At 40.2% G+C, this 27,630-nt stretch overlaps 2 protein-coding genes and 1 long non-coding RNA gene across 10 annotated transcripts in view; 1 reads left to right on the forward strand and 2 right to left on the reverse strand.

Annotated features, from left to right (window-relative positions):
- The window catches only part of LOC111266396 (uncharacterized), a 52,237-nt gene extending 25,674 nt beyond the window's left edge, over window positions 1-26,563 (forward strand). For 3 of the 4 annotated variants that reach the window (XM_022843861.2, XM_022843859.2, XM_022843858.2), the window contains exons 9-23: window positions 8-111; window positions 711-951; window positions 1,653-1,867; window positions 2,249-2,419; window positions 3,422-3,578; window positions 4,562-4,791; window positions 5,536-5,690; window positions 6,559-6,780; window positions 8,581-8,698; window positions 9,331-9,475; window positions 9,899-10,029; window positions 21,384-21,617; window positions 21,858-21,959; window positions 24,954-25,426; window positions 25,860-26,563. In XM_022843861.2, coding sequence (XP_022699596.1) covers window positions 8-111; window positions 711-951; window positions 1,653-1,867; window positions 2,249-2,419; window positions 3,422-3,578; window positions 4,562-4,791; window positions 5,536-5,690; window positions 6,559-6,780; window positions 8,581-8,698; window positions 9,331-9,475; window positions 9,899-10,029; window positions 21,384-21,617; window positions 21,858-21,959; window positions 24,954-25,121 — 2,393 coding nt within the window. In that variant the 3' untranslated portion in view covers window positions 25,122-25,426; window positions 25,860-26,563. The remainder of the gene's footprint in view (window positions 1-7; window positions 112-710; window positions 952-1,652; window positions 1,868-2,248; window positions 2,420-3,421; window positions 3,579-4,561; window positions 4,792-5,535; window positions 5,691-6,558; window positions 6,781-8,580; window positions 8,699-9,330; window positions 9,476-9,898; window positions 10,030-21,383; window positions 21,618-21,857; window positions 21,960-24,953; window positions 25,427-25,859) is intronic. The other variant, XM_086970885.1, reaches the window with a different exon arrangement.
- On the reverse strand, window positions 2,292-8,941 carry LOC111266399 (uncharacterized). Its single transcript, XR_002684066.2, has 3 exons — window positions 8,781-8,941; window positions 6,838-7,034; window positions 2,292-2,378 (listed from the first exon to the last, which is right to left on the reverse strand). It is a non-coding gene; the product is annotated as an uncharacterized LOC111266399 (long non-coding RNA).
- Window positions 12,237-23,835, reverse strand: LOC111266397 (solute carrier family 25 member 35). Of its 5 annotated transcripts, XM_022843864.2 has the most exons (4): window positions 22,645-23,835; window positions 20,499-20,740; window positions 13,613-13,774; window positions 12,237-13,430 (listed from the first exon to the last, which is right to left on the reverse strand). In XM_022843864.2, the coding sequence occupies exons 2-4, from the start codon at window positions 20,538-20,540 to the stop codon at window positions 12,567-12,569; spliced, it is 1,068 nt and encodes a 355-aa protein (XP_022699599.1). In that variant the 5' UTR covers window positions 20,541-20,740; window positions 22,645-23,835; the 3' UTR covers window positions 12,237-12,566. The 5 variants fall into 5 exon arrangements, with proteins under 5 accessions (XP_022699599.1, XP_022699601.1, XP_022699604.1 ...); XM_022843866.2 differs by lacking the exon at window positions 20,499-20,740; XM_022843869.2 differs by lacking the exons at window positions 20,499-20,740; window positions 22,645-23,835 and adding an exon at window positions 15,488-15,796.
- Window positions 26,564-27,630: the final 1,067 nt, after the last annotated feature.

Below are 27,630 nucleotides of genomic sequence, written 5' to 3' on the forward strand. Positions count from 1 at the left end.
CATCTAGTGAGTTTGAGGGGTTTAGACGGAGACAGCCTCATACTCCCAATCAGAGGCTCTGCGCAGCATGCGCTTGACATCTGCTTTAATAGAACTGAATCAAAGTTGAAGGTAAGATAGTAGTAATTGATGTTTTTCAGTAATAAGGCTAGTTTCTCATTTCGAATAGACTTCAAAATTGATTTTGAATAAAATAAATTTGGCCAATTTGGCTAGGAACAGCCTTGTCCGATGTCCTTTGTACACTCGAACATAAACGCTATATCGACTTGTCACGGCTCTGTGGAATCGCTTTCAGGCCAGGGTTTCACACTAGATGCATTATAATGAATTTCGCCATTTGATAACGTTTTATTTTTTATGGGTTGCCTTCGAGAATCTTCTAAGATCAACCTTGTTCTTGCCTTTTGCGAGCGCGATAAATAATATACTTCTCTCATATAAGCGTTTATCGAACCAAGACAATCTGTATGTATTTAACTTTCCAGCAATTTGAAATTACTGCTACTATTGCTGGTCATATGGGCGTATGTGTGTGTGTGTGTGTGTGAGTGTGTGTGTCAGTTTTAACCTTTTGAGTCAATCGTACGTTGCACTTTTGGGCCGCCTGGGATAGGTAGTTTAAGAAATGTCGAATTCGATTTATGAAACGTTCTATATCATGTGTTGCTCGAACTTGGGCTATAAACTTAAACCCCTTATAATCACAGGTACTGGATGTGGGACACTCGAAGGAGTTCTATTTGAAGATCGTAGGTTCTATTCCACAGGATTTGATTAAGACACTATCAACAGACCAGAAGGGACAGGAGATGATTTTATGGGCAATGCCTCGCAGAGGGAAGAATCTATCTATCTGCCCGGTTGTCGTTGTTAACCTCGGCAGACGGGAAGTTAAGAAGAGCGTATCGCACTGCACAAATTATTTTACAATTCTTTGTGAAACTCGCAGTAAGTACCAGCAAAGGAAAACACATTTATCCAGTCGTGATAAAAATAAGTCAGCAAAAATATGTTGTTTAGTCAATGCTGTTTGCTCCATAAAGATCCACATTAAGCAAGTAAACTAAACCCTCTGTTAAAAGCGCGGGTCAGTTAGGCGGAGCCAAGTAATTGCGCTGTTCCGCAGTAGTGTAAAAAACGCGTATGGTCCAGAGGGCTTAAGACACTCAAGGCTGAAGGTCAGCCAAGAGAAAAACATTGAACCTTCCTAGGGTATCACGCTGAGGGTCAGCTCTTTGGGCGTAACGCTGATGCAGACTTAGATGTAATAGTCGAAACATTAATCCAAGCTCTCACGTTTAAAATGTATATAGCAGTTTAAATGAGGTTTTTATTGTTAAAGACTGGTAAATACTCATGCATCCATATAACAAGACTGCAGTTCCCATGGGTTTGAGATTTTGAATACGCTTCTCAGTCGTAATAACTATCGATAAGTAGGTTAGACCAAAGACGAGAACCACCATCATTGTTGTTTGATCATATGCGGAAATGCTGAATTCTAAACTTGAGTTAATACCTCTAAGCACATGCCTACTACTATACCTACTTGATTCTTTTACCGTTTCACATGTATATACTTGTATATGAAATGTCAATAGCAAGTAGAAAAAGCTGTTTTTTGTTGTATCTATTACGAAAATAACTAGGCTGTCCGCCTATCAGAGAAGACTATCCAAACCTTTCAATTCCGTGGAGGCGAACTCCTGCGGGGAAGAAGTCCTTCAGGTTTTGTTCAAGTATCCGTGCAGACTATACGGGCAGTATTACGAAGATCTGCTCTCCCCAAGGTTATTGGGAGACGTCACATAATGTGTCGTGCATTGCGTCGACCCGTGTAGATGGCTTTAAGCACCGAATCTTCGTAAGTATATTTTTTTAAATTTAATCTAGGCTTAGGTGTTACTGGACAAGTCTGAATATAGCTTATTGCAGTTTAAACCAATATAATTTTATTAATTCAGTGTTTTTTATGCTCTCGATTAGGGCTCGATTCCTGTTATGCATGTACCCTTTACTAAACTCCGCGAATCCAAATAGTCTCTAGTGAACTGCTAGGCCGCTATCAATAGCCTACTTGGATATCGTAAGGACTCGCTTCTATCGTCCCAGAATTGTGGGAGTATTTAAATAGGCTGTATACTTTCAAATAAATGTAATATTGAGCTAGAAAACGTTCCGGTCGATATCTTTCGCTATTGTTACCTCTGGCAGTACGCTCATAGTCCGACTTCAATCCTTTCAGATTCTTAAAAATTTTGATCGCCAGAGTCAGTTTATTCGTGACGAATTGGCAAAGTACGATGATGCCCTGGATATAGTGTTTAACACACGAGAGGAAGTGGCCAAAAATCTCACTGAACTAATCAGTGGACCTGAGGAAGCGGAAAATAAAACCAAAAAATTTATGCAAGAGGTAAATATAGGTATTTATTAATCAGAATGAACAAATGGAGCATGTTACGTACACATTAATGGTTCTTTATACACATAGTTTGTTAAGGGGGATCTAATAAGAGTTTCTGGAGGCGTGGTGGCAATTTTACATTGAAAATGGCTCTGTTTGTCTCTGAATCTTTGGGCATGGTAGCACTAAAACGTTTTAGCAAGATATGAAATTTTTATTAGATATATTTAATTTCACTTCTCATTGGAACTACTTCTTAGCCAACAGTTATTAGAATTAAAAAGATGCAATATCTAAGATAAATAATGGAAAAATGTATAATTACTCATATATATATACATATCGGAGCACCGGCATAAATGCGATCTATTCGAGCGACGTCTTGTTCTGATCTAACAATAGCAATGGGGCACCGCCTAAGATTTGTTCGCACGAGCCATATATATACATATATATATATATATATATATATATACAGAGAGAGAATAGTCGGTTTTTTGACCGACTTTCAATTCTGTTTTTTAAAATAGCGTTAAGATCCCTATCGGGCGGCCCAAAGATTCCCCTAACATAATCCTCCTTTCTTTAGTTAAGATAATCGGTAACCCATTTCTCGACTATCCCATATTGCGGGAACCGCCTTCTAACCGGCAAATTTCTATCGATTAATGTAAGTGGTAGTTCAAAGCATCCAAATCTACAAAATCCGCCTTTATTTATATTGTATATGATTTTTATGTATTATCATTTTTTTGGATGATGCTGCCACTGGATATGGTAACAACAAGTAGTCCAAAACACGCGAGACAGGCATACTAAATTTAGAAGCAGTACAGATTTCAGATCGGCGCATTTCTCAAGGCGAAAGCATTGAAACAGCTTAAAGAAAAAAATTCTTTCTACGCCTACCATTATCATCATTGTTTTTGAATAAGGCTGAGCAATTATTTATCTATTATTTATTTAGGACCATTTAGAAATACTACGCTGCAATATCTTTCGATTTTGCAGGTAATGCAGACGGTTGTTAACCGCGTAACATCGAGAAAAGATTTTTCTCAGGCGTGCCAAATTGGCCGAGAGTTTCTCATGAGGTTTGGGGAAAAACTGGAAAGAAATCAAACAGTAAGCAGTGACAAGGAGCTTGCACCCGCTTCAAGTAACATCGGTAATTCAGCTTAAATATATTTCAATTATAAATGAAGCTATGATTGATCATACATTTAAGGGAAGATTAAAATCACAACGTCCAAAAAAAGAGAAATGATTGCCTCGGAGAAAAACGTTGCAGACAGCGAACATTGTCGTTCTGGGTATAAGCGCGTGCTATTCTATGCCGATATATGCAAAAACAGATTCGGTGGTGTAATCAGCTCTTTGCTTGCATAGAATATAAAGAAACAAGTCAATATCTTGGCGAACCTTACGACCGACGATCAGTAAACTTCGGATTGCAATATTCTAGACCTTTATTTCGCATTATTGTCATATTTTCATGTATAATAATCGTCCAACGTCAGAAGTAATAAGATATTATCAACTTTATTCACACCTAAATTGCAGGTTCAGATTTTTCGGACCTTCGACTCCACAACTTTGGCTCTCTTTTGAAAGCTCTATAGGGCATTTGTTACTAATACTGATACTAAAGCTAAAACGGGCCAGTTATATCTTTGATGTGCATTTTTTTTCAATAGATGTGTTCATTCGTACGGGTCAGCAACGTCAAGAACCAAAGTATTTCTTATGAGGGAACAAAAAAATATATTTCTGAACTTTTATTTTGTTAGTGTTATATGTGGCAGATACAGACAGCTCATTCACGTGCGACGAATCCGTAACGTAGGAATTTTGAGGTTTGTTGCCTTAAGAGGTATGGCCGAGACCTTCATAATTTTCTAGTTGATTGTAAAGGAATAAATAGTGACCTATGGAGAAAAGCAATGATATAGCAGATATTCAACATTTTTTTTCTAAGACTCTGATTTACACGACGTCAATGAAACTAAGCTGAATGTGTACTTTTAGGTCAGACTAGAACAGCACTTAGAAATTAAGTACTGCTCTAGTAATGTGCATATATGCTTCAAGAGGACGATTCTTGCTTACAAAGTACCTACACGATGGATGCAATCTTCGATTTGCTTTTAGCGTTTGCCCTGACTAAGGTTTCGTTCGGTTCCACTACAACGAGCCAGTTAGAAAAGAGTGCTGCCATACCACGAAGGCTCTTGTCTGAGGTAGCGGGTTCACTCGTGGAGGTGTCTGGCAAATTCGACCTATCGCAGCCCTCTGTCGTTATGGGCCATATTGTTATGGATAAACTTTCTGAAGACGCCATGGCTCCTAGAGGCTCTGAAGCGTTTCCTACACGAGCAATGGTAATTTTTTCCTTGCTACCCTATGTATATAGGAAATTAAGATAGCAAACAGTTATTTCACATGTCTTATAGACAACACTTTAAATGACTTTTGTTTTATCAAAGGCAACAAGGTTGCTATACACAAATGCACCATACAGGGTGAGCCAAGAGTCCTTTAACATACTTGGCGGACATATATCTGCCAAGTATAACAGTAAGGTGAAGATTCTCAAGCTTTTAGCAGACTTCTATTTCACCCTGTATTCGAAGAAATATTACTCATATTATTATAACACATGTATTTAGTATTCAGCACATTGTTCACAAAAATGTTTAATTTAGCGTACTCGTACCGTAACTCAGCAAGTGAACTTAGTATACTAAGGAGTCCTGGCCGTATTCGTACTTCGTGAAGCAAAACGTTTCCGACAAAACTACTCTTACGGACGCAATGACGCAGCAATTGCATCGTTCTAACCAAAATATAAGAACCAATTGAGTTTTCTATATTTTAACTTAAGAACTAGTTAGCTAACGCATGTTATGATAAAGAATGAGCATAAAAATGATTCTTGCTAGATTATAATAAAGGCAGAGTAGATTGAAGTCTACTTGTTATGGTCATTCGAGAAGACCACTTCGACTTCGTTAAGTTCAAGTTGACGTAAATGGTGATCAATGATTTGAAATAAAAACATTGATTAAAATCGATAGCTTTGTTTCGTTACAATTTAATGCGTTGTTTATCGTGCTCATTTTTAGGTGAACACGCCTGTTGTGGAGTTCTTTATTACTGAGGGAAGCTTACACAAGGCCCTGAAGTTCTCTGACTCGAAAATACGAATATCCTTCAAGCATAACCGTGTAAAAAAAGCTCGTGACCAAATGAAATGTGTCTTTTATGACACCGAAAACCTGTTAGTATCCAGCTAAACAAACATCTACCAGCTAATAGCCGCGTTTCCAGTTGCTCAACCGTTGTTCAACGGTTTTCTTTGCATTTTTAACTGGCTGCTTGCACTAGTCAGGAAACACGTCTTTTTTTTCTTTATCACGCCTGACGCCTGACGTTGCGACAGGAACAGACCGTAATAGTGCCTAACCCTTGTAGAAAATAACACGTAATTCCATCATCAAAACTCTAGTAGCTCCGTGAAGAAATACAATGGGCAATTTCAATTAATCGTAAATTAGCGCACGCGGATGCACGTTTGTTGCCCGGAATTCATGGTAAAAATGTTTGCGTACATCACGTTGTATATGTGGGGCGCAGGGCAAATGATCGGACTAGACATAGCCCAAATATCTATTTTCTCATTTACTTATTCCGTGCGGTGACGGTATAGTTCGACCCCAAGTTTATATACTCTTAATGGGCAGTAGCAGAAGTCAGGCTGTGTTATGATTCTATTCTTTTTCTCGAAAGCATGCAAAATGATCTGGAACGCATTTACATGGGACATTCAGACGTTTAATTCATTGGTTCCAACATACATGTCTTGAAGATAGAGTATATTTCCTGCGAACTTGCGGAATTTATAATCGCGAAGCACAGGGGTTTTGCTGAGCACCCAATGTAAACGATTACCCAGGAACCCCCAGCTCACAGAATATCTGCGATTATGCTGCTTAATTAGAGTTTGCGGAATATGCCGCTGAGTAATTATGCACATAAATTTGAAAAATGTTCTAATTCGAGGAAATACGTCGATGAGTAAGTAGCTTATTGATTAAACGTGACTCAATATTGGGCCTTTAAACACATACTTTTTGGATGCTTTATAGTGTGTATTCCGGTTACGGTTGTCAGTATGAATCAGAACGATCCACCTCAGAGTTTACGGTCTGCGTGTGTAACCACACAACATCCTACGCAGCACTCCTGCTACCATCGGGTACTCAGCTAAGCCTCGTTCAACTGAAATTTCTCGAGTATATGACGGTGATTGGCATGCCCCTATCGATATTTAGCCTTGCCATCTGTATTGTCATCTTCACATTTGTCAGGTACGTGTATTTCATTCATTGCAATATGTGCTAAATTGATTTAGAAACAAAATGTACCATTTAGAGTCGCGAAGATCAAGCAATAGTTGTCGCAGTCCTGTCGTGCTGAACAAATCCTCATCCAAGTTATGAGTTGGATCCTCTGGATATTTAGGATCAACGATTTATGTGGCCTACAGTTTCTATGGAGCTTCCGGAAAATCTGAGACAGATTTCTATGAAGCAGAGTGAACGATCCATAATAACGATTACGGCTGAAAAGATGTAAAAGTCGTGTGAAAGAACCTCTCTCTATAGCGGTCAAGAGGAGCGCATCTTTCGCCAATCGTACAAATGCTAGATTCTTCGCATGTAGCTTGGTTATGATGTCAGCAAACTGACACATATCAGTATCACATTATTTATAGTCAATATAAAAAAACGTACTAGAGACAGCAGTTTCGTATCGGAAATGACTCATAAGAGGTGCATACGTGAAGAAGTTTTATCTAAATATCTGTCTTTGCTCAGGTCGACTTCACAATGTTATCTCAATTAATTGCAAGTACCCTGAATATGATCAAAAGGCTTCATAGCCAGAAAGTTATAAGGGATTTTAGATCGAGGGTCAGCTAAGGAAAACTTGACCCTGCATATAGAGTTAACCGAAAAGGTTTCGTATCAAAAAATCCTAAAAATTAACATTCTTATCATTGATCCGTGTTATCAATACGTAATAATTCTGCGAGTGTACCACGAGTGTAATTGAGTAGAATAATATAAGTATAATCAGACAAGTTCTTAAGACTTTTTCCCATGGTAACACGTCGGCAAGGAATCGGAACCTTCCGCAACCTACCTTTTCATCCCCTTTCGTAATAGAATTAAAAAGCAAACATATGTTCAACTATATAATATGATTGCTGCATGTGCATATGGGTTTTTTCATACAGACTTAAAAGACAAATTGTCGTTTTATAAAACTGTACGTTAAAAATTGATACTGAAGTTTTCAACTGAACACAGCCTTTACGATGTCTTTGTTCTCTCCAAGAAACTGAATTTGTGTGTCTTCAATTAAATGTAAGAAGAAAATTATTTGTTATTAACTGAAACGAGAAATAATGTTTGCATTATGTTCGCAGTAAACCGCTAACCCCGGTGACAAAGGTTACTCCAAAAAGAAACTCGGTACCGATTAGATAAACGAACGGCAAAATATAATAGTGACCAGCGTGATAGGGTTACAATTTTCCTGGGATTACCTTAGGGAAATATCGTGCAAGACAACTTATTGCCGATAGGTGTTCGGAAAATTTAAACTTGATGGAAAAACTAGGAATCGCCGAAAAGACAGACAGACCGACTGAGCGCAATTACGCCTGTGAAAATGGGGAAGCTATAATCCGACACAAATAACATCAGTCGCCATGTCTGCTCTGAAAACAGTTTGTTTGACGCATCGCTCATAGTCCTTACGGTATGTATACCTGGTTGTTGAATAACAATAAGCAATTTTCCAAGATGGCGCGATGACAACATAGGCATTGATATGCGCGAGTGATGACAAACATCTGCAGTGATTAATATGAATTTTTCAAAAATCTACCACACTTGTCCGGAAGTCCAACAACGTGTTTGTAAGTGGAATAGTTTTTATAAATATAATTTTTCTTCAGTCAAAAATGACTACGAAGAACAGCTTCATAGCCTAATTTTTTTGAGATGTTTCAACAATCGTACCATAAAGGAAAGCAAAGCCTGCCAGTAGGCCACAATTAAAAGTTCGATAATAAGCATAGCCAACTAATGCGTTCACAGGCAGCAGCAGCAGCAGCAGCACGAGCAACGAAATATGATTCATCAAAACCTGTGTATCTCTCTGCTGCTCGGCGACGTTCTCCTGCTGGTAGCCAGTTACGGAATAAACAAGTTTCAGGTAAAATATTCACTCAATAACTATATGGATTTGTTAATAAGGACCGATTACAGTACGATAGTAAAATGGTCGGAAGACTTACTTTCTATTCGCTCGAATCTGCAAGCTTGCTTTGAGTAGCTAGCTAGCCCTTCTATACGATATAAACACACGTTCGAAGCTAGTCCTCAGGATGACACAGGTCCTTTGCCTACTGGCGGATTTTGGCGCTGGGAGATTTATTTATAGCCGCTATGCAAAAGTTAGGTCAAGAATTATGGATCAGTTAGCTAGATTGATAAGTACCTCCTGGAAACTACTGCTAAGCCTTACATACATCTAGCAAACTCATTCCGTAGAGCAAATAACGCTTGCTTGAGGAAAATTGAATCGAAAGTACGTTTACCCTAGGCGTGACCATATGAAGAAACGATACACTGCCATTTGCGACGATTTACTGGCTCCTAGTATGCCAAATTCTGATTGCCAATTCTCTATAAATGAAAACGTGTTTAGGCTAAGAATCAGCCCTTCGGTTGAGGTTTTAACTCAAGCATAAATCAGTTCTACTTCTAATCAGCGATCAACTTATTAGCTATTTCGTTGCTGACCATTACGGATGTGGATCTTCCTTTTTTTACATTGCCTTACAGGATTGCACTCTTTTGGGTGCCCTGGTTCATTTAGCCTTCCTCTCGGCACTCTGCTGGATGGGTCTCGAAGGCGTTCATATCATTCATGTGATGTGGATAGTCTTCGTTAGAAGCAATATTCCCACCGCGCTCTACTATGTACTGGGTTAGTAAATCGCAATAGTTGGGTCTGTTATCCTAGCTGCTGCAGGAGTTACTCGATCAATTATATATCGACTCAACCCTATAATACATTGCTCGAGTACGCGATTTCCTACGGACATGGTCATGCAGCCAAAGGGGTCTCATTTTTCAGGCCCTGAAAATCACCATACAAGTAGAGCAATTCGGTGATGCAAGCATCATTTTATGATCATTTGCGGGAATTGCTGTTTCATAACAGACGCTTTTCGATTTGAAGCAACGACAAAACTGACCTGTCAAACCCCAAAACGTTATTCGATGTAATTTGAAAACGCACAGAAATATAAGGCGGTGTAAAATCAAGGAGCTGTTACCTCTTTCTAATTATAGTATAGTTATTCGTTTAGTCCTCAAACGTGAACCTTTAACATTCGATATATTTCAGGCTACCTAACCCCGTTGGCCATAGTCGCAGCCACTTTCTGGGGTTTCGAAGAACCTTATGATCGTACAGCGCAGCTATGCTTCCTTACGAGGGAAAATTTCGCTATTTTTACCTTTATCGTTCCCCTTGTGGTGAGTAATTGATTCATCATTTTCGATTTCAATCATACAATATATCATAAAAACTGTAAAATATCATAATAAATGTAAATGTGACCAATTAAACAGCATCGTAAGTATACCAAGTAACGCTATCCTCATCAATATTTTTAAACTTTTACATTATGCATTGTTACTATAGAAACGAATTATTTATCAAGTGTAAAAAATCGGTAACAAACAAAATGGGATTTTGGAAAAACCTCGGTTAATATTCTGTTATTAGCAAATACTTACCGCCGTCCGTTCTCTTGAGTTTATAGCTATGGGCAAAGAAATAAATGCGGCGTTTTAGTCGTAGAAGGGAAAAGTTGAAAGATAATAGTGGGCTTCACAATTACGACAATGGAGTGTATAAAGCACTCAAAGATGCTGTTAGAACCGCTAAGAGGTCGCATTTTGAATAGTAAACCTAATCCTTCTTCTAATCGTTGAGCTCTACCTAATCCTACTTCAAACCTACTCACACCTCTCCTATATATTCCTGTTGCGAAAACATAATTGGCGGATTCAATAGAGGTTGGAGAGTTAGCTTGATACGTCTGAATTTTAAAACGGACCGAAGAAATGCTTGACGGCGCTGTTGTGTGACTAATTACTTAAACTTTGCTAGTCAGCATCAGAGACGATAGCATCAGAAAGGCTGTAATATAATTCAGAAACCTTGCAAAGCAAAACAAAGCACACGGTACTTATATCAAAATCCTGCCATTTATTTTATTTATGTTTAAACGTAAATGACGTATCACACATGATATTATAACGAGGTTACGCTTTTAGATTGGCGATACTTGTAATGATTTGCCCCAAACGAAGCCCGAGAGTTATGAAACAATGTGGCTTTAAATGCCATGGGGTCCTTTGATCAGTAAAAAGCTAAGTTAGGTTTCTGCTACCATCGTACACAACTATGAATATTAAGAGCAAGTTACCGCGAGTAAGATCGCCTGCTTAAACACGGACACGTACTTAGCTGACTCTGCCAAGAAGTACGTAGCTTTCGCAGAATGCAGACAGCATAACATTAGAAGATAAGCACTGCTTCGATTATTTTATTCAGCCTTTTCACGGAGGATGTCACTAAACGCCTAGGGAAAAGCGATCCCCTTATTCGAAACAGGTGAGGCGCGTGTTGATTTCCATAACCTCGTTTGTTTGCTTCCGAGAATGTTTTTCTCTTGGCCATTCACTATTAATTAACACAACGACGTCAGTGACTGCTGAGTATGTATATATTGTTTGAGAGAATGAAATAAAACGTATGAGCAGAGATGTTGTCGTAGGGGCCTGATCCATGCTGTCAAGGGACGAGAGTAAACTGCGCCTATAATGTATCCTCAATAGAATGATATCCGGCATTCTCAGAAAAACGCCTCGTGTCATCATAGACAAATGTTCGTATTGTATTTGAGGTAATCAACTAACATAAAAACATTACCTTTATTGTTTGTGCTATTTTTAAAATAAGACACTGCTGGGCGAGCAAGCTATGTATCAGTTTCCAGGAGTGAATCCTGAACCCTGCCAGTTAAAAAAATGCCCTAAGGTCATAACTTCTAAGGTATATATGCCTTTAAAGTGCCAATGTAATCATATTTCTGACTGTGGTTTTTCAAAGAATTGCTGAGACGAGTTGCTGACTATGCCTTTTTGGCGTTTATTGGTGGTTACTAAAAATAACTTCAAGCCCATGACGATCTATTTCCAGAAAGACACATAAAGCGATAACTTTTCTCTCGAAAGCTGACATCTTTCCATATGCATACACATGTGTATTTCTATTTTTCACGCATCTCTCAGAAGCACGTTTTATGTTTCGATGTTTGCACGTGCCGCTGTGTCATATTGTAGGTTCATTGGCGACGTAGGCACGACGTAATGACGGAATTGTTTAAATTTGCACCGTTCATTGTTAACTGATCTATTGTGCTCATCGGTAACTGGCTATCGACTGTGGAGCGCATAATAATAAACAGTGAAAGAAGAACTTTATACAATTAGAGACAAAATGCTTCGCCATTAAATGATAAGCTATAAAATTTCCCTATGCAGTCGTTAGGATTTACTGACCTTTGATTAATTCCCGCCATAGAAGTTCCTTAGTTGCGCAAATTGATTATTTAAAGATTTTACCTGGTGTGATCAGGTATACCAAACATCAAGAAATGAAGCCAATAACGTAGCCATACCTCAACAACCGTCTTTTCCTTTATTAAATAATATGTGTATACATCTGTTGTGATATGTACATGTAGTGTTGACCGTTTCACCATTTACAGACTCGTTTCTATCGAGACGTGATTCAATACTCATGACATAAAAATAAGTTCATTTTATACAGCGCCTTTCATTCAGGACGTTAAAGATACTACCGCTTTGTATTACCGCATGTAGCGTTGTGACGCAGACACTATTGTAGCCTTTTTCGAAGAGCTAATAGAGATGCTCACGGCCAAACCGTGAACAATCGACCCGATAACAGTAGCTATCTAGGCTTTGATAATTTCTACTTAAATTGAATTATCTAAACTTCTTTGTTTGTCAGGGCTGGCCGCGCTCAGTTGTGTTAATGCCAGAAATTCATAGTCATTCGTCAGTTTGTCGTAATGCTCCTTTAGGTTGGTCCAGAACATCATCGTGAGAACAGTGTGGGGGCCAAGGCGAAGATAAGAAGCACCAACGCCTTTGTAGAACCCCCAGAACCCCTCAGTTTTTGCCATTTTAATAAAACAATCAAAAAATCCTGAATAGTAAATTCCAAGACGAGTTTTCGGATCAATACCTTGATTGTAAAGACGCGTACAGAGGACATCAAACGGAGTCATGGCTAAGCAAAGTCCAATACCAGCTACGAAACTTGCAATAAGTATTGATGTGTTCGGATAGAGCGCCATGGTGGGGTTCTCCATGATTTTCTCCTGAATCGTGGTAAATGTCGATAGCTGAATGGCAGAACCGGCGGACACCCTTACCATAGCTGCATTCGCCCCACGCCATAAACCAAAGCAACCCCCTTTACGGTACACACTTAAAAACGCTTGAGTCACACTAGCATGCTTGTGCTGGAACCCTACAGCAATATTTTGACTCAATGATTGAGACTGAATCTGCGTTTTGACGAGATACAGGGGACTGCCGATAAAGGAGCCAATCGCCCCTGAAAAAGCGCCACATAGGACATTTTTTGGGTAAGAAAGTTCGTGTCGATGATTTCGCGTTAAGCCAAAACTGTTCAGGATCGAGTAAGTGCCCAATCGAGTGCCGTTCATAACAAACTGAAACCACAGGGCAGGTCCCATGCCTGACTGCAAGGCTAACACACCGTCGTGTTTTGCGATCTGGTAGCATGCGTGCAGCGTATTATTGTAATGTACCTAGAAGTAGACAAAGATCTTCGTCAATTAATCATTCTGGTTATGAATATTTATCATAATATTAATGACAAAAGGGGTTACATTTTGGAAACTTTGCAACTACAAACAAATATATATATATACAAATAAATGCAAATGTTTACACACGAAATTGAGCTAAGTATACCTAAAGCATCGCTTACCTTATAAGTGCCTCGATTCTGAAGCTCGCCTTGTAGTTGGATACGGGTCTTGACTACGTCGAGGGGATTGGTGAAAAAGCCCGCTCCAGCAGCAGCTACCCCTCCCAACACAAACTCCATTACAAATCCGCGGTCTCTCCGTTGACGCACGCCCGGTCGTACCTATCAAAAGATGGTCATGAAGTACTGCATACAATGTTCAAGAATCTTCGATTTTCTATCAAAAGGAAACCTTAATAATGAGGATGCTATTTTCTTATCTGTATTATACCTAGGCGCAAACGCTGAATAAAAATAGTAATCTCGGAATAGCTCTAGTCAATATCACTGTGGTAGGCATCAGTTTGGCAAAGATTAGTATTACGCCTAGTATGGTTAGGGTTGACGGAGTAAGTTGCTGTAGAATTTTCGTACTATAGCTTTTAACTAATCCTATTCCACCCACAGTTATTTGTTGAAACAGCATTAATACACGAATATCAAGTTGCATTGGCTCTATCAACTTCAGTGATGGGAACTTTCGGTCTATACATGTCTCCAACTCCCATTCTGGGCAGAGCGAAAACACTGATCCAGCTCATCAATTGCTCTACACGTCCCCTGATCTGACGTACAACAGCAAACGATTCAAAAACAGAAAAAATGCCTTAACAGGCCCTAACCGAGTCAGATCACCATGTCTACATGCAGATTATTCCAACATACGCAGGGTATAACACGCCAAGTCACGCACTGACACATTAGTCAACTCGAATATATTGCAGTCTCCACTCTTGTTGCATCACTCTTCCGACCGCAATAGAATGATTACCAATTGCCTAGACTATCGGTAATATTTTAGTGTTCAGTACTCTTGCTTTCTAGGGTTCAATTAGCTTCTATTACAGAGAGACAACGTATACTACTTTCCCGAACGCTTTTAAACAAATTCTTCTGCTTAATCTCGTCGAGGCTTTGAAGCGTTTTCTAAGCAGCTGAGTTGAATTAATATGGAGGCAAATTGTACTTCTTTAGTCCTAAATAACGATGATCAGAAGTGGTCGAAAGAAGTCAAGGACCTCTAATAAACTATAGAGGCTTTTTATTCACTTGATCGGAGGAACTACAGATGTGGGAAAGCTAAACGCGCAGAAATTTCGTGCCGCAATGTCTACATATGATGTAATGGCGGCAATAACCGTAATAATCACCTTGCGCGCACAACACATTTTTTCGCAGCGTCTTCTGGCCGATTCCGCGTCAACCGCCAAAATTGTTCAGTGGCAGTAATGAACTTGTAATGATAGTTTCCTCTGAAGTTCATTAGGTTTACGTTGGCGCTGCTAGAGAAACACTGCGAACCCAACGCCAAAGCTGTCGCGGAGTAAAGTTCGGTAACCGTCAACGGTATCTAGCGACCGTTCGAGGTAACCTACTTGTATCTCTTTCGCTTTCCGAGAAGCAAAGTACTGAATAATCACTCATGGGTTTAGCTAATGCCAGTACCGCGGCGTGTCCTCAGCGTCACTAGCGATGACAACAGCAAACGTCGAGGTTCGCCTCCGGCTTCGTAGAATCTTTTGCAGCGAGCACTGGAAAGTCTTAGAAAAGCCAAGCTGCCCAACGCTGCCAGCGTTACTGATTCTGTATTATCTAGCTGTATCTATCTATGACTGGTGCGGTTCGTGCCGGCTTCTCTATCTCCTGCTGGCACGTCCCAGGTGCGCGCAGTAGTGCGATGCGTGTGGCGAACTCCGCCATGATTATATATGAAGCGTTCGATGGCGGAAGCGGCATTTATGGCAACTTCATGAACTACAGTCAAGATAGTAGCTAGTGAACTAGCTAAAGGGCCAAGCAGATATCGGACATCATCAAACTGACAAAGGCACTCACCGCCACCGCCGCCGCCGAGGGCTTCGACGAACGCGCTTTATTCCTTTAAGTTGTCGAACCGGAAGGTCCGAAGGAGAAGGGCGGAATGGCTCAGAGTGAATGTGATCTGTGTCGCCGATGTCCGGGGCAGCTGTATTCTCTTACTGCTGTAGTTCACAGTCGAAGTAGTAATTGGAAAGTTGAGCAGTATCGTTGTATCGCGTTGAGCTGCTCTGATGCATTGGCTTTGGATCTAGAGATTTGACGGTTTGTTAGATTTCACTTTTCATTGATAAAAGCGTAACAGAATGCAATCACCACATGCCGTCCAGACCACACAAATTCGGCATGTGGCCTGCTGCTGAAAGCGCACTATCACAGACGTCGTATATAGTCTTGGTAATAAATTAACAGATAGACAAGGTCTGCCTGGTTGTCTTATCAACTGAACGTAAGAGAAAAGAACAACGAGACAGAACAGACAAGCAGCAGGGCCATTAGTGCCGTCGGTACTGTTTTCGCTTTACGCGCACATGTCATGGAACAACTCCACTCGATAAATTGCTTTCTCGACGATCTTAACAAAATTATCATATCAGTGCCAGGATCGGCTAATAGTGGAAAGAGTTGCAACGGTGACGCCAATCGAGTCCCGACCTATAGGCCAGCTCTAGTTCACCGCAACGCCTTCGTATTGTTAAAAAAAGAAGTGGGCATATACGCTACGGGGGACACCGTTAATTTATCGGTAACTGCTGATTGACGGGTAGCGGACCAACGACGAGTACCCTTTAAGCCATGACGCAATAGGGAAGAGTTAGCTGACCAATGTTTTTGCTGTACGAGGTTTATGCAAACCCGTCTCCACTAACTAGCCCTTTCCGACACATCCAATGCGAGAAACATTCGTAGGTAGTTAATAGAAAAAATGATATAACTGCCATCCCCTACAGTTATATCATCAATTGTCAGCTGTTTCGTGCTTAAGCTGCTATAAACCTCAACATCAGTTTGAATAAAGGAGAGTAAGAAGGATGGCGTATTTTGGCCGTTTGTAAAGCGCGACTGCCAATTACCAATCGAGGGAATAGCAGTGTTATGTTGGCTTCTTTTGCTAAGTTTCTGGGTCCTTCGAGTCTTTTTTCGAAGCAAGCCGCGCATGACAGGGCCTTCCGGTTCTTCGTAATAACCACTCGGCAAAGTGTTTCTAAAGTCGCACTCGAAGAAACTTCTCGCTTTCTAGAAAGGCTGATAACCTTGCGTACGGTGCTTCCGGCGTGAAGGCTTGTGACTATGGTGGATTCCGACTTTCAGAACGTTTGTGGTTCAGAGACGGTGAACACTACTCTTGTTATCGATGGAGCAAGCTTACTCTACAAGTCGGTGGCTGGAGTGTTTGATCCGAGGAAGAGAATTTAATTGAGTTGGACTTGATTGCCTCGAATTCTAACTGTGGATTTGGCTACCGCACAGTGTATATTCCATCCGCCTTACTATCAAGACATCAAAAAGCTAAAGAAGAGAATGTAAGTTTAAACGCTCACCATCTTAAAGTCTACTAAGTCACTTGACAGCCATTCGCTCTTTGAACTCGGTGCTCTTTAGAGTATTTCTAGATAATGAATATAACAGTAATGGTCCTAACCGTATTGGCAATACGTATTCGAAAAATGGTATCTCTTATTATCGTATTTATTGGAAACAAAGGCCGGTGGTGAAGTTGTTTTTTGAAATCTCTATCTTAATCAAAAATGAGAAAAATATTTTCTATCAAATATCACACGAGCTTGTTTACAATCACTTTAGGTTCGTCCCAAACCGATATCACTTTATCGGCATAGTTTTTCTGTAGTTTTCGCCTTCTGATCAGGCCTGCCTCTTCATATCCTTCTAAGGCAGTCCTCGCTGGCCGTCTTGTACGATGCTTCCCTTTCGTGGGAACAAAGGGCAGAGGATGTGAGTGAGTAGTTATATATAGATGGTCCCCTGATTTAACCAACAGCGGCATATTTCTCCGTCGAGCCTCCTCTTCTTGCTTCCTTGGGTTCACTGGGTTAGCTGTGTGAAGCATTTGCGTCAGAAGAGAAGGACAGATCAGAACGAAGGCAAAATAAAGACGCACATGAAGACCAAACTCCTTTCTAGCATGGCATTAATCTCGTATGATCTGACATGTGGGGTCGAAGGGCAATACAGGAAAAAGACCAAACGGAGAGCTCGTGGAGGACACTCATCGGTAAGCGATGTTCTGCCCAGAGCTACGCAATGCCGTTCTAAGTAAAGGCAACGACAAAAAGCCATAACCGGCCTATCCTTAGACGCTCACACACATACCCACATTCGTATCGAACAAATAGTATTATCGTATGCAAATAGCCCGTTCTATGCGTACTCGAATATAAGCACAAGTTGTTTTTTGCTTCCGGACAAATGCGAAAATCTCCTTGCAAGTCGCTGCAGCAAAAACAGACGGTTATTCGAGCAACAACTGTGCAACTGTAAGCTGTCGAAAGCTCTCTGACTTATGGTAGTCACTAAAGTTAGAATTATAAAAGGATTATGGTTCGTAATACAAAGCAGACCGGTCAATAAATAAGAAAGTGGGAGCTACAGCGCTCGGTGTTGCTTGGCAGGGTGTTAGAGCATAGGAAAAACCACTAATCAAAAGGAACGACAGCTCAGCTAAAAGTGTTTGAGTAACTATTCGACAGATATTTTGCTATAAGAACCTGTGCGCGGTTAGATACTATAACGGTTAGCTCTGTCCCGATCACGGTGAATGACTGTAGCACCGTGACCTGAAATATGGAGGGCACTAATGAATGAAAATGCAATCATCTGATGTACGTAATTGCTGATCTATTGAAAGAGTATGATATATTAACCGCTGGTTGTTATGCGTATCTGCGTAACTTCATCCACTTATTTTACTCAACTATCACCCTGATATTTGGTATCTGAACAATTTCTGAGAACTGGATACAAATCAGTTAGTGCGTGTATTTTAGTTTGAACATTCATTGATACGTGTCCCCATCCTGTGATATAACTATGTCCGACCGGTCAGCCTGAAGCTTGCGGAGATCCACTGCTGAACGATAATATTAGCTACTCCTGTTTCTGTCTTCATCGTTCAATTTAACCTGTTTCCGTCAATGTCGATTAGTTTTGCCTTGCATGAGGCAATCAATCATTCGACGCATCAGATTTAACTAGCAGGGACACTGATATAGCCCTTTTCCCGTGCCTGATCGACTGGTTGGTAGATAGTTGATCTTACGATCTAGCTAAATAGTCCAAGTCAGCCTTTCTGTTTATCTTCTTCTTGGTCGTCCCCTGAACGTCAATCGTTAGGTTATTTTTATTCTTCACAGTGAGCAGTGACGGCTTTGACGGCTGGTTTGCACCAAACGCAATAGAATGAGCCAGTGTCGTCTGTGAGACGATTTTATACTTCTCATATTGAGAGCCGCTATAATAGACATAATTTGACGTTTACGCCGATCGTGCAAAACCCAGTGTCAGGTTGTAATTAATCAACCGTACTGTTGATTGCTATTTTCGGATTTACGCTTGTAAACATATAAAAGTCTCACATTGTATCTGTTAAATATAGTGCTTCCATTTTCTTTTCTATTTGTGTAGAAGATTTGCAGTCTATATTACTCTTGCAACTATCGACGGCTATGGAATATTTATCTATGCAGAACATTTCATCTGTGTTTAATTTGGGTAGAAGCTCGCGTACAACATAGGTCATAAGTTTTCTCTGCTTAGCCGGCACTGGCGAACGGTGCGTTATGGCGATCGGCGCGAGCGCCCAAAATTTCTGTATTTCTCGTATACTCGTTTTTCAGCCGAGATCACACTCAAGGCCTCAGCAAGTGCAAGGCCTCAGCTTGTGAAATCAGTTTCCATACCTGAAGATTAAATCGTTGTAGTTAAGTACATAAATAGACACAAATTTTGTAATGCCTGAAGTATTATAGCACGCATCGAGCCAAGAAAATGCTGAACGCATTATGTGAAATTATTTATATTTCGTGAGTGATACTCTCGTGCAAGGCATCTTGGTCGTTGGTAAACGGTTACGCATCGGTACTGTGAAAAGCTCTTTCCCTTTGTCATAGCCCCTAACATGTAGGATGTAGAAGAAACGGTTAGGCCTAACGTCGTAGATGACAGCAAACGTTCGACTGACTTTTGTAGCCAAAGGCTTCGACGTAAAATACTGTACGGTTTAAATGGCGCCCCTTTTCTGCAAAAATTGCTACATGTTACAAACATCTTAAAAAAAAAAACGGCTAAGTTTCATGTGTATACGCCATTCACTCTAGGTGAATTGCTATGATTGCTATAATATGAAGATATAGTTGTTTCAGAAATAGGACTTTAGGACACGTTTAGAAGGTAGACCCAATGGCCAGTAACCGCGTTTGCAGTTATGGGTTTAAATCTGATATATCTTGTAGCCAAACCGTATTAATTCACGCAATTTATAGGGTCAATTGTTCTTATTTTGTGATCAGGTAATGTATATCTTTACAGCTAGCTGTGAGTAATTACCGAATGGATACTTATATTACGATGACAACTGCGCCCCAATATTTCCGCCTTTTTGACGAATAAAATATAGCTGTAATACTACAAACTTGCACTAATTTTAAGGCCCGCGTCCATTTAGCTTGCACGTGTCCAGTACGTTTCACCTTTGACGCGACCCATTTCTCTATACAACTAGAGATTTGGGTCTTTTGTAAAATTCACGTACGCGATTGATGCGCGAAATGCAATTTTGCCGACGTGACCAAATTCAGTGTGGTACTCGAAATGTTCCTTGTTTTTCATAGCATACAGTTATGCAAAAAATAATATTTGCCTTTTTATATTGTCGACGTGCTTATTTAGTTAATCTGTATGTTTTACATCTATTGTTGAAGTTACCTTATATTCAGGACAACGTCTTCTAGATTGAGAACGCTTAACACCTGGTTTTTGAAAGGAAGATGGAAAATCTCAAAGCTTTTCGAACCTGAAAGTGATATCCTTTTTCTTTGACGTCGCCTGCGGGCATTCGCTTGTTTCGCCATCTTTTAAATTTTCTACCTCCTTATTGTCGCCACCGTCCTCGTACCGGTTCGTCGCTGCGGTCGGCTACCGTGCTCAGCTAACTTTGCCGAAGGCAAGGTTTGGCGGTCCTATCGGGACTAGGCCATGTCTCGCAGCCACCCTAGCGAACGTTCATCTTCTATGAACTATTCTCTCCCATCATAGCTGTTCAATATAAATGAAAAAAGAAAAGTAAAATCGATTTCGCGAAATTTGCATCTCTCTTACGAACCAATGGAACGGATACGCGGCGCACAACATCGCAACGAGTTTTGGTTTATCACGAAATTTTCCGTTCCTATAAACTACTGTCATACGGTCGGTCATAAACTAAATTTCTTTTCAAGAACAGCTCCATATACCCATATCCAGGTAGTAGTTTAGCCCTATAAATATTTCGTTTAAAACGTGTGTATTTCATGAGAGGAACAACGCCGGCAAGAACGCAATGAATGCTTGTACCAATATTATTGCGATTCATTGTTATCAATCTGTTGATTCTGAGGACCGTATCATCTGATCGGATCAGAAATGCCAGTAGCTCATCTGGCCATCAATGTTATTTGACAATTAGCGCTAGCACCTATTGTAGATTCGGATTCAGATGTTGGAAAATAAAGCGTTGGAAATAACTTCTCTTGTCAAAGGGAGTAAATTTCTCGTACTTTTTGATGCTAGGTGGATTTAGCCTTTAGATCCGCGTATGTGTCTACAGAGAATAATCATTCGCTGTGCAAAAGAAAATAAGACAAATCACCATAGCCGTGTAAAATTAATCAGCGCTATATTTACTTTGAAAACCTTCCAGGTGGTAGTGTGTACAAATTTGTTGGCGATTTCGGTGGTCTTCTACCGAATGCGGACAGTAAAAAGCGCCCGGGACGAGGATCTCGTAAGATCAGCCTGCAAATGGGCACGCGGTGTCGCCGTTCTAGTGCCTCTACTTGGTCTTCCGTGGCTCGTAGGCCTTTTCATGTATTCCCAGGATCCCTACGTCGTTGTCGGCGCAGCTTTTCTTTTCAATGTCTTTCTTGTATTGCAAGTACGTACCGCACTAACATTAGAGGCCTCTGTGAATTATCTAGCTACGACCCTCTATTAATGTATTACGGATTGCAGGTTCCTTCTGATTTTGATCATTCTTTAATAATGCTGAGATGCTATAATGCTCATTTTAGCGAGAATTACTATTAGCCTAAAATAGAAATCGTCTTGAGTTTGTGGTTTGCCGTATCGTCATATAGGTTTAACGATAGTTTCATTTCATTCTATGTTCTTCTAGGGACCCGGAATTTTTCTTTGTCAGGTGTGGTTCAATAATAAGAAAAGAGACTCAGTCGCTAGGTATTTGGGCAATAGAGGTCATCTAGCCGGACACATCGCAGTGAGTAGCTCTACCCATTTTCATCTGTAATATAACGCAATGTAGTTGATTTTGCAAGCTTAACAGTCTAAATACATTGATTGCCGTGATATGAGTTTTCAACGTATTATATAATACAAAAAATAGGGGTTAATAATGAAAATTTACTGAATTATACGTTAATGGTGTTGGCAATACTCTACTAAAACTGGTCAGCGACAGCTGCCATTGAAGTTCACGTATCACTATATTCACTAATGGCTAGCTGATCAGTAATGAGATCACTATGGAGACAATCGTGTACCCGGTGAAATTACAAATCTATCTTTTAGGTAGTTCTAAGTAAAGAATTTTAACGAAAGGCCGCATCACCATTAGCGTGGTACGATGACGAACCTTTAACTCTCATTGTCGTCCTTACCCATCGAACTGACAAATATATCTGGTAACAGTAATAATAATAACAATAGCAGAAGACATACTTGACAAATGACCCTCTACGGTAGAGATAATTATACTGCTGAAAGACTAATACCCCCTGGTTTTCAATAGCCAATAATAAATTTCTCAAGCTATTAACTGTAATACCAAAATAAGCCCTAAAAAACTTTTAATAGAGATATACAATCTATGTTGAGGTCTCTTAGAATCCTGATATAGTTTACTTTTAGCAACAGCTACGGCAAGCAAGTAAACATGGACACACCTGTACCATTGTCCTTTCGTTTCCGTGCTGCATCCTCGCGCCGATACCCTTAACCACCTTCTAGTGCTCTAGAATCCTCTTCCTGTTATTTTGCCTTAGTTCACGTTTTTTCGTAGTTTGTCTGAAACCTGATTTCTTTCTTGTCGTTATGATAATGCTATCGCACAGTCGGTATCGTCGTGCGATGGCTGACCAATGCGTCAGATACAATCGGTCACCGTGTCGAATTCACGAAGCGCTCGCGAAGAGCACGTCCAACTTCAGGTCGACTCGAATTTCCAGTAGACCTTTGGTACACCGGCAACTTAAAGACAACTTAAAGAATCAATCAGGACCGGAAGATGTTTATTCTCTGACCTTTTCGGTCTATGATTTTTCCACCTTTGGAGATTCCTAACCAAATGTCACCCCCAAAAAAGCCCAGAACTAAAACTGCAACAACACGTGGATAAATGTCTTTCGCTACGGCCACGCACGCCGTCTCTTCCAAACAAACTATGGGGCAGATTCCTGCTGCTTCTGCTACGGAACTATCTAAAGCTCCGATTAGATTTGGGTAAATCTTCTGTCTTCGTCGTTGCTTCTTTGCTCTTCCTTATAACACTTCATATTAAATGAACTCGCGCACAGATTTATTTGGTATAGTTAATGGCCACTGTTAAACAAGCACTACCGATGTCAACGCCGAAGAACGCACTTCTAGCCCAGGATATACGCACACGTATATAATAATCACTGAATAGCGATGATTGGCTGTTTTCCTCGCTGATTCGTTGGCTATGTAATACAGATAAATGATTTAGTCATTATCGCAATGAGAAGATGGCGTGCTTGCCCGTTTCGTTATAATAGTTTTTTTGTTTCTTTTTGGCTTATTAAATCAATTGGAGCCTCTCGGTAGGATCTTTACATAGCTGGCTTTGTTGTCTCACTGTAGAGATAGCGATATTTTCGGTGCATGCTCCGCTCTGAAAAAGGCTCATTAAGAGACCTGCTGTGCATTGCAGTTTGCATCAATTCCAAAGTAGATTCTATACAATCAGGGTTATATAGCAAGCGTTTGTTAAGGTGTCATAAAGTCAGCACAAGTCGTGCTATCAACGTAACGATGGCGAACGACTGTAAAAGACAAGCGCCTACTTATAGGATGTGTTAGATCGCTCGAGGGAAGCACAGAGGAAGAGACTAAGATTACGCTTGTCGGTGTCCTCTAATAGGACGTCTGTCTGTCTGTCTGTCTGTTTCAAAATGTGCCTAATTAGGTCGTAGCTATATGCGCCTGTATGTCTGCAAATATCTCAATGATACGTGCTGCACGCCTGGTAGTGTGACTGTGTTTGCTTATTATGTGTTCTATTGTGATGTTGTTATTATACATCTCCATGTTACTTGCTATTGCTGCGATTACGAGCTACGTGCCGTGCATTGCTCGCAGGTTGCGCTCAAATTACCAGCCTGAAAGCTCGAAGCGTACGATATTTTTGCACGCTTCGCTGAGATGTATCGACCCGTTGCTTTGTTGTGGTTACAATTCGATCCTTTTCTTGGTTTTTTGTCACGCCAGCAAACGTATCTGCAATAGCAGAAGCTGGCTTGTCGTCAAACCCCAAGTCAAGAATCGTTCGCTTATTTACACTTATTTACTGTCAGTTAATGCGAAGCAGAGAAACAGACCTGAATATAAAAACCCGCATCTATTTAAATGTATATCTGTCATGTATGTAAATATTCATACGTCAAATTATTTATTTGGACGTTAAAATAAAAAAATATCAATATAATAACTGAAAAAATGTTTAATGACTAAAAGAGGGTTCGGTACTTAAAATGAACCTCGCGATAAATTTATCTTGTGTGTTGTACAGATCGATGAATGACAATACATACACACATGCATGAATTTTATGTGGCACATGTATTAAATGGGTGTACTTGTTACGCATGTAATAAATCTATTGTTATGTATGGCTCGCTGGGCATGGGTTGTTTACTTGACCGAAGATGTAGTCCCATACCCGCGCTGCTTCTCTCCATAGCATTATTTAGTCTCGTTCTGTTTCCGTTCGATGTTTTCATTCATTAAGTATATTGAGCTAGATCGGACAACGCTAGGCGAACGTGAACCAGAAGGGCTTGCTCCTCCACCACCAGGAGGCCTTGACACATGGCAAAGCATCATTTGCAACTAGGATTTAAGGCGGCTTTTTTTGAATTCTGAAGCTTTGTGCGTCGCCTAGTTCTGTCCGGTTCGTGTTAGCCATTTCGACCTGCCTATCTGACTGCCTGCCTGCCTATTTGTCTATTTACAGAGGCTGTTTGCCCGGTCAAAGGAAGGCCAGAATTCCAGTACAAAGTCTTCAAAGGTTTTATCCAAGTCATCAAATAGTCTAAGAACAGACTTAGCCAATGTTACGTTGGGATCGCGGTGGAGCGCTTCGAAACATCAAGCAACATCACCACCGGATCTGGAGAACTAAGCTTGCTTATTATCAGCGTCATGAGCTACTTCGATTCAACAAAGGCACAGAAATTGAGTGGCAGTAGGACCCGTGGACCTTAACGCAAAGCAAAAAGCACTATACTTGTCACCCTACAGTAAAAATAAATATGAGATAATGAATTACCTTAACCAGTAAAACTAAAGTGTGCTAGCAGAAATAGGAAGCAGTAATAGACTAACCGAAAGGCTGCAGAGCAAACAATTTTAGTAACAGACGATCTCGGTACCCTCTCGCGGTTTGTGAAACGAACGAAACAGATCAGCTATATAGATTTGAAATAGGTAAGCCGTAGTTATAGTTGAGAAGTGAGTGATAATGAAAATATGAACCTTTAAATAAGTATCTTGACGGGCCATGCTATAGCTTTGCACATTGTTTACTTCCAGCTCCAAAGTTGAGAGTCGTTACTCTAAATGCTTGATATATATCTGTACATATAATATCCCTGCTATTACGTAGTGCTATAACATCGTAGCGGCAGGTGTTCTCTCTGAGGGTGATGAAAAATCGATATATATATATATATACATCTCTACTCGAAAATTCTATTTCGATATAGGTCTTAAATTAGTACTTTATTTCTGTCCGTTCCCCATCAGAGTTGTTAAATTCAATACTACATTGACTTGACTTGAAGTGGATGAATTCAAGCAGATGTTGAAATGAAATTGATCAACATTGTTTCTAACGTTTTCCTATTATTCGTTCTTACAGATGTATTGTTTACCGTACGTATGGCACTCACCGCAGCTTGAGGGGATTTACCCCACCGTAAATTGTTACATTATACTAGACATTTTTAATGTGAATGGATATATCCTGACCAAAGTCGAGTTGTGTTTTCTAACTGTCGCGCAAACTTCAGACACAGAATAGATCAACGACTATATCCGTATGTTCCTATCAAGCACACACACATCGACTACGCGTTTACGACAAATCTGGCAAAGGAAAATACAATGACCTTAGGCAGCTACTACGTGCATGCCTATGTCCTCTGATAAGTCTTCCAATTTCTATTCAACTTCCCAGTCGTATATATACGAGAAAGCTGCGAATGTTGATAATCGGTTTGACTCCCATTACGTCTGATCGCGATTAAAAAGTTACCCACGGTATGTGTAATACCTTACATTCCTCATGTATATAGGAAGCAATAGATGATATGTACCAACAACGTAAACGAGGTGCATTATAAAAACATCTATGAACCAAAATGTTCTTTGTATATTTTTTGAGATTAATCATCACGCTTCATTGATCATCGGGCAATCTGTTTGTGCATGTCTAGGTAGGAGATCCTTCATTTCAAAATAATCCAAGCGTACGATGGGTCGACTGATTTCCGACGAGAACGTCTTTCAAATAATCATCCCAGGCGGAAAGTTTATTTAAAATAAAATACCTGTGTGATACTATATGTTTTCTTATTTTTGTTATATGATCCGAAAGATAATTATCCTGAAAAAAGGGGATGTCTCTACAACTGGCCTAGGAACAGAACAGGTTCCTTGTGAGTGGACCATGGGGGTAGCGCTGACAGCAACCTACGCTTGTAGCCTTCTGTTGCAGCACTCGGTGACTACTGAAGGATCCTAAGCTATGCCACCAGGAGCTCCTGACGCCTCTAATTGATCTTAATTACCTTCATCGTCCATATGGACCCATTCGAATTCGATTTTTAGGCCTTCAAAATTCGAAAGCTGTCGAGCTGAAAATCTGCTAATTAGGCACCAAGTACCCTTAAGACTTAAGATTGCCAAGACCGGAAAACTGTTTGTGACTGTTGCATCCGTATCTAAACCTATTGAGCTCGGATGGATCAGATTGGGCAGCTATCGGTCACCTGTATATTACTTGATAAGACACCTGTGGGCCTCTTGTTATCGTCCTCGGGTTCATGAGATAAAATGCACCAAATGCAGATACATAGCTATATAATTAGCGCGCACGCGGAGTTGGTAAGAAATTATGTAGAACGCTATTTTTCTAGGTATTCTGTGAATAGACGGTGATTCTCTTAAAGTTTACAGGGGGTTCAAGTTCTTAAACATGCATTTACTTAAAAAGTGCCTGTTTCCATGTTAAATACAAGAGCTGTCTTAATCGCTTAAAGCTCACATCGAACCAGTCTGACATGTAAACGTGATTCCTTCTTCGATCTTATAAAGCACAAATAATATACCGACGGTCTTAAGTTGTACGGATCTTTTCCGAAGATGATCATAGGTATTGGTATGAGCAAAGCGGTGCGGTCATTTCGTGATGTTGGACGTGTCGTTCAGTGCTTGGAAGATAATCATCGGTATACTTTGAATAAGTGCTGCGTGGGGGTAGTTAAATTAATAGAAGATCTTCTCATAATCACAACTGCCATTTCGGGTTCTTATGATCACCTTAGACAACTTAGTTAGCTAAATTAGACGCGCGTTTTTTTTTTTTTTTTTTATAGTATTATTTAACTATTATTAGGAGTTCTGAATTT

This window comes from Varroa jacobsoni, unplaced genomic scaffold (assembly GCF_002532875.2).
Source record: "Varroa jacobsoni isolate VJ856 unplaced genomic scaffold, vjacob_1.0 scaffold_1080, whole genome shotgun sequence".
Classification (NCBI taxonomy): Eukaryota; Metazoa; Arthropoda; class Arachnida; order Mesostigmata; family Varroidae; genus Varroa; species Varroa jacobsoni.